The sequence below is a fragment of the Macrobrachium rosenbergii genome, chromosome 42 (assembly GCF_040412425.1).
Source record: "Macrobrachium rosenbergii isolate ZJJX-2024 chromosome 42, ASM4041242v1, whole genome shotgun sequence".
In the NCBI taxonomy this organism is placed as follows: domain Eukaryota; kingdom Metazoa; phylum Arthropoda; class Malacostraca; order Decapoda; family Palaemonidae; genus Macrobrachium; species Macrobrachium rosenbergii.
This window is the reverse complement of record NC_089782.1, coordinates 35,672,833-35,686,371: the sequence shown is the minus strand read 5'-3', so window position 1 is coordinate 35,686,371 and position 13,539 is coordinate 35,672,833. Positions and strand designations below refer to the sequence as shown.

The following is a 13,539-nucleotide window of genomic DNA, read 5'->3' as shown; positions in this document are numbered from 1 at the left end:
ATATTCGTCTGCTTGATGAGGAAACAAGTTTCTGGTAGATCTCGTAATTTATGATATACAGTGGTATAGGGACCTCTGTAAAGAATTAAAATGCATGTTTAACTTAAATAAACTCTTCAAGTAGACATTTTTGACGTCATTAATGAAGTCGGATCGAGATTCCGAGCTCCTTGATGAGAAACAATACATATTCCCACATTACATGATTACTGATTAAAAGGTTTCTTGCAGTGTGTGATTGACAGTGAAAAATAAAAGATGTAGAAGTCGTTGCTCCGAGTGATGTTTTGTTGTGATTTTACGCCGATTGACGAAATACAAGGTGAGAAATGGGCACAGAAGCCTCAAGAACTGAAATAATATGATTGTAATGATGATTTAATCTTAATCTTGTTATTGAAGGTGTATCTACCTAGGCTGGAAAGATTTATATAGGACTAGGCTGTTCACCTTGTCCCGTGAGACTAGGCCTATAATGGCTCTTGAAAAGTTTCGTAACTAAATTTCTGAGGAATTAAAATTTAAATTGACCCTAGTAGCCTTATACTTAAAAAAAAATTGGAGTAAATTCGAAGGTATTTTTAGGCCTATGACTTGATGATAGGATGAAGGATAGGCCTGTTTGTGTGTTTACTGTCTAGGAATTATACCATAAGCCTATAGGCCTATCTAGGCGTTGACATGACCTGGCACTGACCTGGAGTTCATTTCGATTTAAATAAATTTATAGGAGCCTTCTTCGTCGTTTATTAAGTCTTCGTGTCGAGTTGGTCACGAAAAGTCGTAAGAAATATACCTGACCTAGTAGGCCTATCCTTAGGCCTACTTAAGTATCAGTTCGAGTAGATGAGAAACGAAGGATAGGCCTATGCTAGGTTAGGGTTTGCGTCGGCGACAGGCGCAGTTTAGGCGGGGCTTGCGGTGGCACCACCAATTGCCAGCTCAATTTTCGAACGTAAGGAAGGTCGGTTACGTTAATTGGTCTTATGTCTTATGTCTGTGTCTATATGTCCGTGACAAATAACCTAGGCCTACTGTGTATAGGCCTAAAGTATATTTTCACATTCACCAAACCTGTAGTGGCCAATTAATGGACACTACTAATATGGCCAATTAATGGGCACTACTAATATGGCCAGTTAATGGACACTACTAATATGGCCAGTTAATGGACACTACTAATATGGCCAGTTAATGGACACTACTAATATGGCCAGTTAATGGACACTACTAATATGGCCAATTAATGGACACTACTAATATGGCCAGTTAATGGACACTACTAATATGGCCAGTTAATGGACACTACTGATATGGCCAGTTAATGGACACTACTAATATGGCCAATTAATGGACACTACTAATATGACCAGTTAATAGACACTACTGATATGGCCAGTTAATGGACACTACTAATATGGCCAGTTAATGGACACTACTGATATGACCAATTAATGGCAATATGGCCAATTAATGGCATTACTAATGGCCAATTAATGGACAATATATGACCAATTAATGGAACTACTAATATGGCCAGTAATGGACACTACTAATATGGCCAATTAATGGACACTACTAATATGGCCAGTTAATGGACACTACTAATATGACCAATTAATGGACACTACTAATATGGCCAATTAATGGACACTACTAATATGCCAGTTAATGGACACTACTGGAATACTAATATGGCCAGTTAATGGACACTACTAATATGGCCAGTTAATGGACACTACTAATATGGCCAGTTAATGGACACTACCAATATGGACAATTAATGGCACTACTAATATGGACAATTAATGGACACTACCAATATGGTCAATTAATGGACACTACCAATATGGTCAATTAATGGACACTACCAATATGGCCAATTAATGGACACCACTAATATGGCCAGTTAATGGAAACTACTAATATGGCCAATTAATGGACACTACTAATATGGACAATTAATGGACACTACTAATATGGCCAATTAATGGACACTACTAATATGGACGATTAATGGACACTACTAATATGGCCAGTTAATGGACACTACCAATATGGCCAATTAATGGACACTGCTAATATGGACAATTAATGGACACTACTAATATGGCCAATTAATGGACACTCCCAATATATATGGCCAATTAATGGACACTACCAATATGGCCAATTAATGGACACCACTAATATGGCCAGTTAATGGAAACTACTAATATGACCAATTAATGGACACTACTATTATGGACAATTAATGGACACTACTAATATGGCCAGTTAATGGACACTACCAATATGGCCAATTAATGGGCACTACTAGTATGGACAATTAATGGACACTACTAATATGACCAATTAATGGACACTACCAATATGGCCAATTAATGGGCACTACTAATATGAACAGTTAATGGACACTACTAGTATGGCCAATTAATGGACACTACTAATATGGCCAATTAATGGACACTACCAATATGGCCAATTAATGGACACTACCAATATGGCCAATTAATGGACACCACTAATATGGCCAGTTATTGGACACTACTAATATGGCCAATTAATGGACACTACTAATATGGCCAATTAATGGACACTAATAATATGGCCAATTAATGGACACTACTAAAATGGCTGCATTAATGCGTTGGAAATTTTTTTAGGCTTTTGAAATGAGAGTGCACAGCATATAGCCTAGTTACTTTTTAGACTTAGTAAATGCTGACATTTATGTTATAAACTGTCTTGATTGTAGTTACTTAAAACAAGGAACTTCACATCATATAAGCATAATAGGAATTAGTCCTTACAACTGTGAACCTCTAAATTATCAGCTGAATATGGAAACCAGCTCGAAATTAAGATGGAAAGTCTTTTCTAGGGTAATTTTTTTTTGGAATGACTGAATTAAGTAGGAATATATTTTTTATTGTTATGTAAGGTGTTAAAATACATCTTACATTACTGTAGGCCTGTATGTCTGGCCATTTCTGTATTAGGTTCAAAGTCATTTGCCAGTAACCTATAATTCTGAAGCCTTTGCATAATGACCACTTGAAGGCCTCTAGGTGTGTACGATACCTGTTAATCAGAGATATTTATTTTGTTAATTAAATGTGAGGTATTATACAAATTAAATCTGAAACCAGTTTTGAATTAGTTCTTTTGTGAATTAGAAATAAGTAAATTGATATTACATATTCAAACAGTCCTGGTCGTTTCAGCCGTAAGTCACTTTAGGCCGTAACATCCAAAACAATGTAAGATGTTATGTTTATGGTATTTACCATTATTATTTCATGTTTTACGTACATCCCCAAGGGGCTGGTACTAAACACGGCGCCCATTTTGCACGTAAACATGCTTACGTTCGAAATGACCCGAATGCTATTCAAAGAGGCAGTGCTCCCTTACTGTGTAAAATTAGTATGTTTTTGAATAAAATACTAATTCTTTCAACTCACTAATTCCTATCATACCTTCAGATTGCTAATTCATACAGGAAAGGCTTGCCTATAGCAAGTAGCCTAGTAACCATTTCCATGGAGCAGTTTGAGGTACAGTAATTGCAAAACTTTTTCAGCTGAAGTTTTCATTTACTAAAAGAAATATCTGAATACTAATTTATGTTTTAAACATTACTATGTCTTGTACTTTAGTCCAACACTAAACATATCTAAAGAATTACGAATGATATCATATCTAAAATTCTACTGTATTCAAGTACTGTAATTAAATAACTTACATGTATAGGCACATAGTGGGCTAGTTGTAGGAGGAGGCTGCTGTGAGGTCTGTGGTGGTACTGTAGCTGTTGGACCAACAATATTGCACTGAACATTGTAAGACCAATCACAATACTGGAATATAAAAATTATGTATTTGGCTATTTCGATAACCAGCAATTCAAACATTGCATTAGAAAATATTACTTTGTAAACGCCTTTGTTACCCATCTTTGCTGTCACTAAGCTCTCAGTTTGAATTAAAACATAAAGGAAGTGGTAGGCTGATAAGAGGAAAGATCATTCTTACTAAACAGTACAGTCACTACATTCTGGCATCTACAGCCATTAAGTGTTTTTGTGAGGGGAATATTTTCTCGGGAGTTTTTCAACTTACTTTTTGCTCATCCAGTCATGTGGGCATGCTATCTACAGCTGAAAGATCTCTTGTAATATTATGTCAACTGTGTCAGTCAGTGGGTCTGGTAGTTAAGTACAGCAAGTATTTTAAATTCTATGGTTATTATATAGGCATTTCTGATAATTATATTTTGCATTTTTTCAATTGGTTAAGCATGTAAACAAGTCTGTAATTAGTGTTGGGTCTCCCTTTTGATGGATACAATCTTGCCAATATTACTCCTTTTCAATGGCATAGCCTATATAGTAATCATGGTCCAATAAGCACAAAATATCTTTCATGCATAGTTGAATGGCTGAAAGATCAGCCATAAGGTGGTGCTAATGAGGAAGTGGAGGTTCCGGTCACCACCCAGCATACAAGTCGTCACTTGATGTTTTGGACGCATTAGGTGAAGTGGTAGCACTCAAATCTCCCTTGGATGCATGTAGCTGTTGAGTTTACATTGCTTTTTCTGCTTTGTTTTCTGTTAGTACTTTTTACTGTTTAGTACATTTGTCCGTGTTGTTGTTTTTTTCTCTCATGGAGGATAAACAAGAGTAATGCGATACAATAGCATGCAGTACTGATTGGGTTGTTTCAAAAAACTGATATCCTAATTTTTACTGCTAGCCAATCTGCAACCCTACTACATACCTGTAATGCCTGATTCCAGAGTGTACCTGCAGGGCAACTATAATGAACGACACCATCTGGATAGCACTGGTAATATTTTTCACAATTACATGGATCTGCCCAGAGTCCATCAGCCGGGCAGGTAACTGTAAAGAAACAGTGAAGAAATGTAAACACTGTTTGTTGGCTACGGAATGAGGTTGAACCATCTAGAGACAGAATACAACACAGTACAACAAAAGGAAATCATTCATCATCATCGACACTTTTACGCTAGCTTTTCCTTTCAAGGGGTTAAATAAAATAGGTCTTCGTCTATGACTTTTTTCTATGATTTTCTGGAACTTTCTACGTATCTTCATCCTGCTACTTCCGGATCTGATGCTTTTCTAACTAAGTATCTGTTCTGCATTCCTTCCTACCACAAGTTCACAGGTCTGGTTAAACAAATCGTTTATAACTAACTAACCTTCCCATTACATATCCGAACCATCCCAATCTTTGAGACGTCAGTAATGACAATAAAATTTAATTTCTTAACCCTATTCTAACTAACCATTTAATTTTTAATTCTTTACTTCTCAACAATAATTATTGTTACATGGAAATACAGTATATGGTTTTAAATGAGATTCACTGTTATCCACAAGCGGTTACTGATGATAGATAAGGTCATTTTCATGCTAACACGACTCCTCATATCACTACCTTTAATTGCCATGTTATATTTTTGTATATACAGCATTTGTTAATTTTTCTCATGCAATGAGAAAAAATTAACAATTAGCTGTTAGAGAAATAAAATAGCTCAAGAAATTACTTTCAAAATATATCATCCCATTACATATATTACGTACTACTGAAAATAATACAGTAGATTTATGTGGCATGTGACACATAATGAGAACATATGTGCAGAGTTCTTTTTAGTGTAAGATATCATTATTCAAGACAGAAGATCCACAAGAATCTTTAATTTATTTTGCTAAAAGTTTCATTTATTAAAACCAAAGTCTGAATACTCATTTAAGCTTGAATATCATTGATATGCTCTTTACTTTAATGCAGATTTACCAACGACATGTTATCTAGAGTTCTACTGTACTCAAGCAATTAAAACTTACATGCATTTGTACATTCTGGTTTAGTTGTTGGAGGAGGCTGCTCTGAGGTCTGTGTTGATAATGTAACTGTTGGACCAACAATATTGCAGTTAACGTTGTATGGCCAATCACAATACTGGAATATAAAAATTATGTATTTAGTACTTTCAATAACTAGTAGTTCAAACTTTGTATTTGGAAATATATTACTTTGTAAATGCTTTTATTACTTGTCTTTGCTCTGACACCATGCCCTGAATTTGAATTGAAACCAAAGGAAGTACTGTATAATAGTTTGGTGAGAGGGAAGACTCCTTGCTAAACACTACTGTGGTTACAATTATAATTACAACAGTGCATTCCACTTAGGTGTTTGTGTAGGGGAAGTATTTTTTAATAAGTCCTTCAAGTGACTTTTTCCTCATCCAGTCATGTAATCATGCTATTTACAGTTGAAAGGTTTATTGTAGCATTATTCATACTGTGCCAGTCAGTATTTTATGTACAGCAAGTATATTAAATTCTATGCTTTTTATACAGGCATTGCTGATGATGCACGTCATACATTTTTTTCAACTTACTAGGTCTGTAAGCAAGCCTATATTTAATGATTAGTTCCTCTTTTGGTGGATACAAGCTTGCCAATATCACTCCTTTTCAGTGGTATACATTGCAGTCATCATCCAATGATTGGAGACTTTCATGTGTAGCTGCACAGCTGAGTGAAGATAACTACAAGATAAACCGTATGGTGGCACTAGTGCTAGTCAGAAAGCGAGGGTTCTAGGCAAATGCTCATCATACAAGGCATCACTCGATCTTTCAACAACTACATTATTAAAGTGAAAAAATGGTACTAAAAACTGAGCAATAACACTGCCACTTCACACATACTAAAATGAAGTGTATTGACTTCAAATTACTAGTGACCTAGTGCCCTACACTGAAAAATAGATAAACTAAAAATAATGTACCAAAATGAATGATAACTCATGAAAACATTAGCCAATCCATATTGAATAACCCACAATGAAGAACAGCAACAATTTAAAAAAAAGACATTACAATAAAAAAGTATCTAAGAAATCTGGGGACACTAGTGTATACCCAATCCCCACTGGTACAATTATAGGGAAGATTTACTGGGTAAGTTAAACTAAGATGCCACATCAGTATTACACAAGTGCAAAAGAAGCAAACAAAACTCAGGGACTAAATCTGTAGGTCTTACCTGCTTGGTACACACACGAATGTCTTACCACCACTGGAAATGCTGATGTGTGGAATGCATACCTGAATAGTTGGTGGATCTTTTTTTTTCTTCTTTGGAGGGTGTCTACAACAGCTGCTTACTACAGGACTATACAATAATTTAATGGGATTGTTTTAAAGCAATTCATATCATAACTTTCGCTACTCTACTGTACTAGCCAAATTGCATCCCGAACACATACCTGTAATGCCTGATTCCATAGTGTACCTGCAGGGCAACTATAATGAGCAACACCACCTGGATAGCACTGGTAATATTTTTCACAATTACAAGGATCTGCCCAGAGTCCATCAGCAGGGCAGGTAACTGTAAAGAAACATTAGCGTAGATGTTTAGACACTGTTCGTTGGCTACAGAGTGAGCGTGAAACACTCAAAAACAGATTACTGTACAATACAGTACGGCAAAAGATAATTAATAATCATTATCAACACTTTTCATTTAGCATTTTCCCTTCGGGGGTTAAATAAAATAGGTCTTCATCTATGTCTTTTTCAATGACGTGAAATCTTTCACACATCATTCCGAAGGTCCATTACAAAATAAGCTGTTGCCAAAGGTGCATCCATAAATAGACAATGGTTTGTATCCTTGTAAGAATAAACTACTGTGTAGAAATGTATACTGTACATTATTTAATAACTAAGGAATGACAAAGACATTTTTTTAAAAAAACAAAATATTGTAAAGTGCAGTACCTATAAAAGAAGTTTGTAACTAAACACCACTAAGAGAGAATTGACATAAAATTTCTTTCACAGATCATTTCTAAAAGATCCATGACTGATTAATGAGTCTAATGAGACAGGCCCCTCAGATACCCAGTACAGTAACACTACACATACATAGATACTTACACTGTGAACTACAAGCAGGGCCAACTGTCGTTGTTGAAACTGTTTGGGGTTGCACTGTGGTTACGGGTTGCACTGTGGTTACTGGTTGCACTGTGGTTACTGGTTGCACTGTGGTTACTGGTTGCACTGTGGTTACTGGAGCCTGCGTAGCTGTACTTTGTGTAGTACTACAATTCACTGATGAAAGTAATTCTGATTTCATAGCAGACAGAAGAGGATATCTGAAAAATCACAATATTTGTCATCTTCCCCAACTATGCATGCATAATTACACTAAATGCTGCTTAATGAAAATTAAATACTGTACTGGTAGGTCATTTCATTTCTGTGACAGGAATATATTTGTTTATAGCTATTTCAAAAGCTGAAACCAGTACTATTTTCTGAACACCAACCTCATTTTATCTCTAACAAAATAAATATTTGCAACAGCCATGACAATTTAAACAGCCACTTCTACTAATACTAAAGGATTTTGGTGGAGCATACAACTTTGACAAATGCAGAAAAATAAAAAAAATAAAAATTCTGAAGTTAGCATAATTAACTACCATAACTATAGTGCACTTATTTATACCTGTATGGATGCCAGCAGTCCTCTGAAGACTTTGAAAGGAAGTTAAGATAAATAATTAGTTGCACTGGTGACACTTATTTCTTCAGATGACTAAAATCATGGAGGGAAGATTCTGGACATGAGAATTGCCCAAGATATCATCTGGTTTCATTTAACCTCAAAGATCTGTGATTCATGAGACTCATTTGTATTATCATACAATGCAGTATACTGTAAGGCTGTACTCAATTCAAACCTCACATTAACAGAGAAAAGTTCGAGAGAGAGGTGAAGAAACACATAGTAGTATGTAGTTTACCTTGACACAATGCATACATGTATGTATGCACATACAAACAGATGGAAAAATATAAGTACTGTATGTCACACTATGTGCCATATTAGGCACAGCACCATACTGCATTAAATAAATGTCAATAAATGTACTGAACTACAGAGAGAGAGAGAGCGAAGTGTTTTGTAACTTATGCTACAACAGGAACAAAGATGTTTACGGTCTTTTTTTTTTATACTGAACGATTTTTATATATTTCACATATCTTGTATGCATACCTGGTAAATGGGTTAAACTACTGCAATTGGCTACATTTTTGTTAGGCTAAACCCTATACCACAGTGTACGTATTTTTAGAAGCAATGCATTTTGTCAATATTTCTCTGAAATATTATTTTAAACTGAATGAAAATTAAAAATACCAGTTGGGATAGGCTTTCAATCAACTTATAACATGGAGATACTGTAGGCTATACAACCAAGCAAGTCCACCAGGGTACAGTACTGTAATGTGTTGCTATATACCAATCTTTGTTACTTAACAGATTTTGTTACAATAAGGGAGGAGAGACCTTCCAACTGTTTAAGTTAAGGTGCCACAGAAAAATACATTTCCAAAACCAAAGGAATAAAGATTACAAACAAAACTCTTAAATCAGCTGTAGATACTGTAATACCTTCCAAGAGGACAAACTCCTTTGAAGTCTGCTAAATCAATGGCCCAAACCATGGTTCCTCCAAGGCCCTTCGCTTTAACATACTGAGCCTTGATACGCACCATATCCACATCATCATATCCAACCCACTGATTTCCACTATATGCATAAGGGCCTCTTGCTCCACTGCTGTCCTGAAATTTTAAAGTTAAACAGTACTGTACTTAGGAAGGAGGGTGAGATACTAGTGAGAAGAGGACATCCATATGTTTGGAGTGGAATTACTAGATGTCTCCATAGCTACCTGTAATGTGTATCAAAATATGTGAAGTTAACTGCACCATTCATCCCACTGTACTGCAACAATAATGTACACCTTTAGAAAAATACCATTGAGAAAAGTAAAAGCTGAAAAACAAGAATAATTATGATCAAATAATTAAAAATATAGTATCTCTTATTATTACTGTACTCAGTAGTTTAACTAGACCACTGAATAAAAATATTCAACTCTCACAGGGCTGGCAAGAAGGGTTTGTCTTTAATAATGAAGTTTTAATTTTAAAAGACTGATAACAGAGCAAACTGAAAGTGATGCCAATAATTATACATCTCTCAAAAGAGTAGAATACTGTGCATAAACGAAAATTTATGAAAAGGGAAATATATAGTACTGTAACTAGTTTATCAAGTCATTCACATTCCTCGAAAAGTAAATCTTCTAAAAGACAAAATAGGAGTAGAAAAGCAAACTGACTTACCTTTACAACTGTCCAACCATTTTTGACGTACTGACATATTTCAAGATAACCAAGGTAACCTTGTTTCTTCCTGTTATGGGACCTGCATTCCCTCCTCCAGAGGCTGGTGCTGGTGGATTCTTTTGTGAAGTACTTAATGTGAAGCTACGCCCATAAATGGGAACCCCTAATACAAGTTTTCTGGCTGAAGCACCACTTGCTATCCACTTCTTAACTGTAGAATCCGAATCCAGTTTCCCACTATCATTATACAGTTTGGAATGATGGTCTGCATTGGCCTCCCATGAACCATGAAAATCATAAGTCATCAGATGAATATAATCTAAATACTGACTGAGTGTTGGAACATCATATGAGGATACAGCTAATGCTTCAGAGGCTCCTACAGCAGCAGTAAGTAAGAAGCCTTCAGGCTGAAAAGCTGTCTTCAGTTCTTTCACAAATATTGCAAAATTGGCTTTATCTCCTGACTGTGGATATTCCCAATCAAGATCTAAGCCATCAAAATTATAGCGTTTTAAGAACTGGATCACGTGGGTTATGAAATTCTGTCTACTAGCACTAGACGACACAAGCCTGGAATATTTGTCTGATGACTGAGAATCAGTCCACCCTCCAATAGCTAATGTAGTTTTAATCCCTGGCTTGAGATTCTTCAGGTTAGTGAACTTATTGTAATTATCAAGACCACTTGGTAGGTCTAACCATGAATCATGGGCTTTGATGGTAAGTGTGTTTTCATCAAGAACAGCAAAGGCATACACAAGGTGCGAGCACAGGTTCAAATCTATGTCATTCACAGTATACTGGGCAGCACCTGTAAAAAAATTTTAAAAATAATATTAAAATACTTACTGCACATGATAAAAAGATATCAATTATACCACACTGCAATAAAACATGTAATGACCACACGTCATAAATGTACCACTTACATAACACAAATGGGTTGAAAACAAGTCAACGACCGAAAGCAGAGAACGATTCTTTGGCAAATGCTTGCAGTTGCTTTGCATTTAACCTGTTCATGAAGTGTGTACGATATGTTGCTAATGAGTGTTTGTAACATTTACTGCAGTGTGAGCACACCCTTGGGAGTACCAGGCACCTACAGTCTTGGTCCCCAAAAACAAGGCTTTCAGCAATCCGTAATGACCCTGCTGTGGTGAAACTACAAAATTCTGGGTTTCATGGCAATAGTGGGTTGTGAGCATCACATTAACAAAACAGGCTGAAGCATAAGCAAGCCTGGTCTCTAGATAATTATCCAAGAAATGAAGGTTGCTTCAGTGCTAGTATATAACCTTCTTCAGTGCTAGTGTATAACCTTCTTCATTGCTAGTATATAACATTCTTCAGTGCTAGTATATAACCTTCTTCAGTGCTAGTATATAACCTTCTTCTGCGCTAGTATATAGCCTTCTTCAGTGCTAGTATATAACCTTCTTCAGTGCTAGTATATAACCCAACCAGCGGAAGAACTTTATTATTCCAACATCGAAAACTAAATTGTTATTGACGTACCACTTCATAACAATAAAGGCTGAGAAAAATACTAGAAAATTCACAATGCAGTCTAAACTGACCAACATCAAAAATACCTTTTGCTACATCATCTGACACTGAATAAACAAGTGACAAAGCTCAAAATAAAAAATTATACAGAGTACAGTAGTGAGTACAATCGTTACTTCAGAGAGACTACCATTCGTATCCTTTGTTGGCGACAATTAGGGGCTAATTATAAGTAATAGGTTTCTAGTGAAACAAATATAGTGTGTGTTATACTTTGCTCTTCCAACTGTACAGTAACAAGCAATTATAACTTACCAGGTCTATAATAAGCCCAGTTGGAGTAATAACATACACTGACATACTCAACGCTGTTACAAATTCCATCAGATCTGCCTTGTGGGTCTTGGGTAACAGTACGAACAGCTGGCTTTGCCGTAGTCACAGGATTAACTGTACACACAACATTTTGTGGCCAGTCACATGCCTTAGAAAAGAATGTAAGAAATCCATTAACATTTCATATTTTTCTAAACTCAACTTCAGCAAAGGTCATCAACAATAATGAAACAGTTTTTTTTTATCATTAAAATACTGTACAGTGTAAACCAACCAGTTCAGCCCTCAATATTATTCTCAAGAAGCAATGATGCTCCATAGTTAACCAAAATAATCTCTTTACAGTTTTTCCCAAAATTTCATACCACTGTACATGTAAAATCTACACAACAGATAAGGTCAATAGACCCTGTATATTCTTGTCTCAATTCTAACAAGTTTTTTATGCTAATATGATGTAGTCATGTAAAGAAAGATTAAATAGGGAAGCATAAGAATAGAATCTTAGAGAGAGAGAGAGAGAGAAAAAAAAAGAGAGAAAAAGAATAAAGAGAGAGAGAACAAAAATTACCCCTTGGTTGTTATGCATTACCGAGGGTAGATATGTCAAGCAAGCTAAAAAGCAGGAAACCCTCTTACATGAACTCAAAACAGTTAGCGAGTGTATCGCGCCCAGCGCCATAAAACCGATCATAAAATCTTGAACCTGTGCCCTCGCGACTCAGCTGACCAAGCATTACCTATAACCTCTTCAGGAGTCAACGTTCCAGCCATATCTATAACCCCACCTTCAATAGGAGGCGTTTACATGAAATTCCATGAAAAAGGGCTGGACAAAGAGAAGTAGTTCACAATTTCTCCAATTAGACATTCTAGGGAGGAGCCAGTAACAACTCCTCCTGAGGTCATTTCCAATCAAATCTTCTAAGGAGAGGTTTTGACAACACCCACAACTATCCTTCCCAATCAAGTTGTTCGAGGGGAGGCCTTACAGATAATATCTTCCAATGAGGTAACTTCAAGGGAGGAGATGGAAGATAGCAAGGAAAAGCAGGGGTTCCAGAGAAGGAAGAAGCCACAGAGAATCAGCAGAGTTGCTAGTCACCAACACAAGAAGACGCAGTACTTCCCCCTAGCTTCCGTGGTCCCAACCAGACTCTGACCGCGGGCTACTTAACCAGATTCTGTCCGCGGCTACTTAACCATACTCTGACTGCGGGCTCCTAAACCAGACAGAAACTGAACTTCGACTAGCAAGAGTTGTTTTCAAGAGAGTAAAACTGTAACCGTAATTGTACGTGTGTATGTAATTAACTTTCATCATTAAAGTAAGATGCTACCCATTTCGTCTCCATTACGCCTTTCTGAGAGATATAATTACATTTAATATAAATCCCTTCTAAATAATAAACTCGTGAGCTGC

General features: G+C 36.2%; 1 protein-coding gene and 1 long non-coding RNA gene across 4 annotated transcripts in view; one reads left to right on the top strand and one right to left on the bottom strand.

Annotated features, from left to right (window-relative positions):
• Window positions 1–13,539, bottom strand: part of LOC136828250 (probable chitinase 10) — a 68,685-nt gene that overhangs the window by 36,912 nt on the left and 18,234 nt on the right. The window contains 10 exon segments of the mRNA XM_067086109.1: window positions 3,749–3,863; window positions 4,786–4,910; window positions 5,889–6,003; window positions 7,322–7,446; window positions 7,998–8,100; window positions 8,137–8,218; window positions 9,526–9,698; window positions 10,266–10,334; window positions 10,337–11,082; window positions 12,096–12,264. Of these exon segments, the coding sequence (XP_066942210.1) occupies window positions 3,749–3,863; window positions 4,786–4,910; window positions 5,889–6,003; window positions 7,322–7,446; window positions 7,998–8,100; window positions 8,137–8,218; window positions 9,526–9,698; window positions 10,266–10,334; window positions 10,337–11,082; window positions 12,096–12,264 (1,822 nt within the window).
• LOC136828253 (uncharacterized) overlaps window positions 219–13,539 on the top strand; it is a 295,190-nt gene continuing 281,869 nt past the window's right edge. For all 3 annotated transcript variants that reach the window (XR_010849971.1, XR_010849970.1, XR_010849969.1), the window contains exon 1: window positions 219–322. This is a non-coding gene — a long non-coding RNA (uncharacterized lncRNA). The remainder of the gene's footprint in view (window positions 323–13,539) is intronic.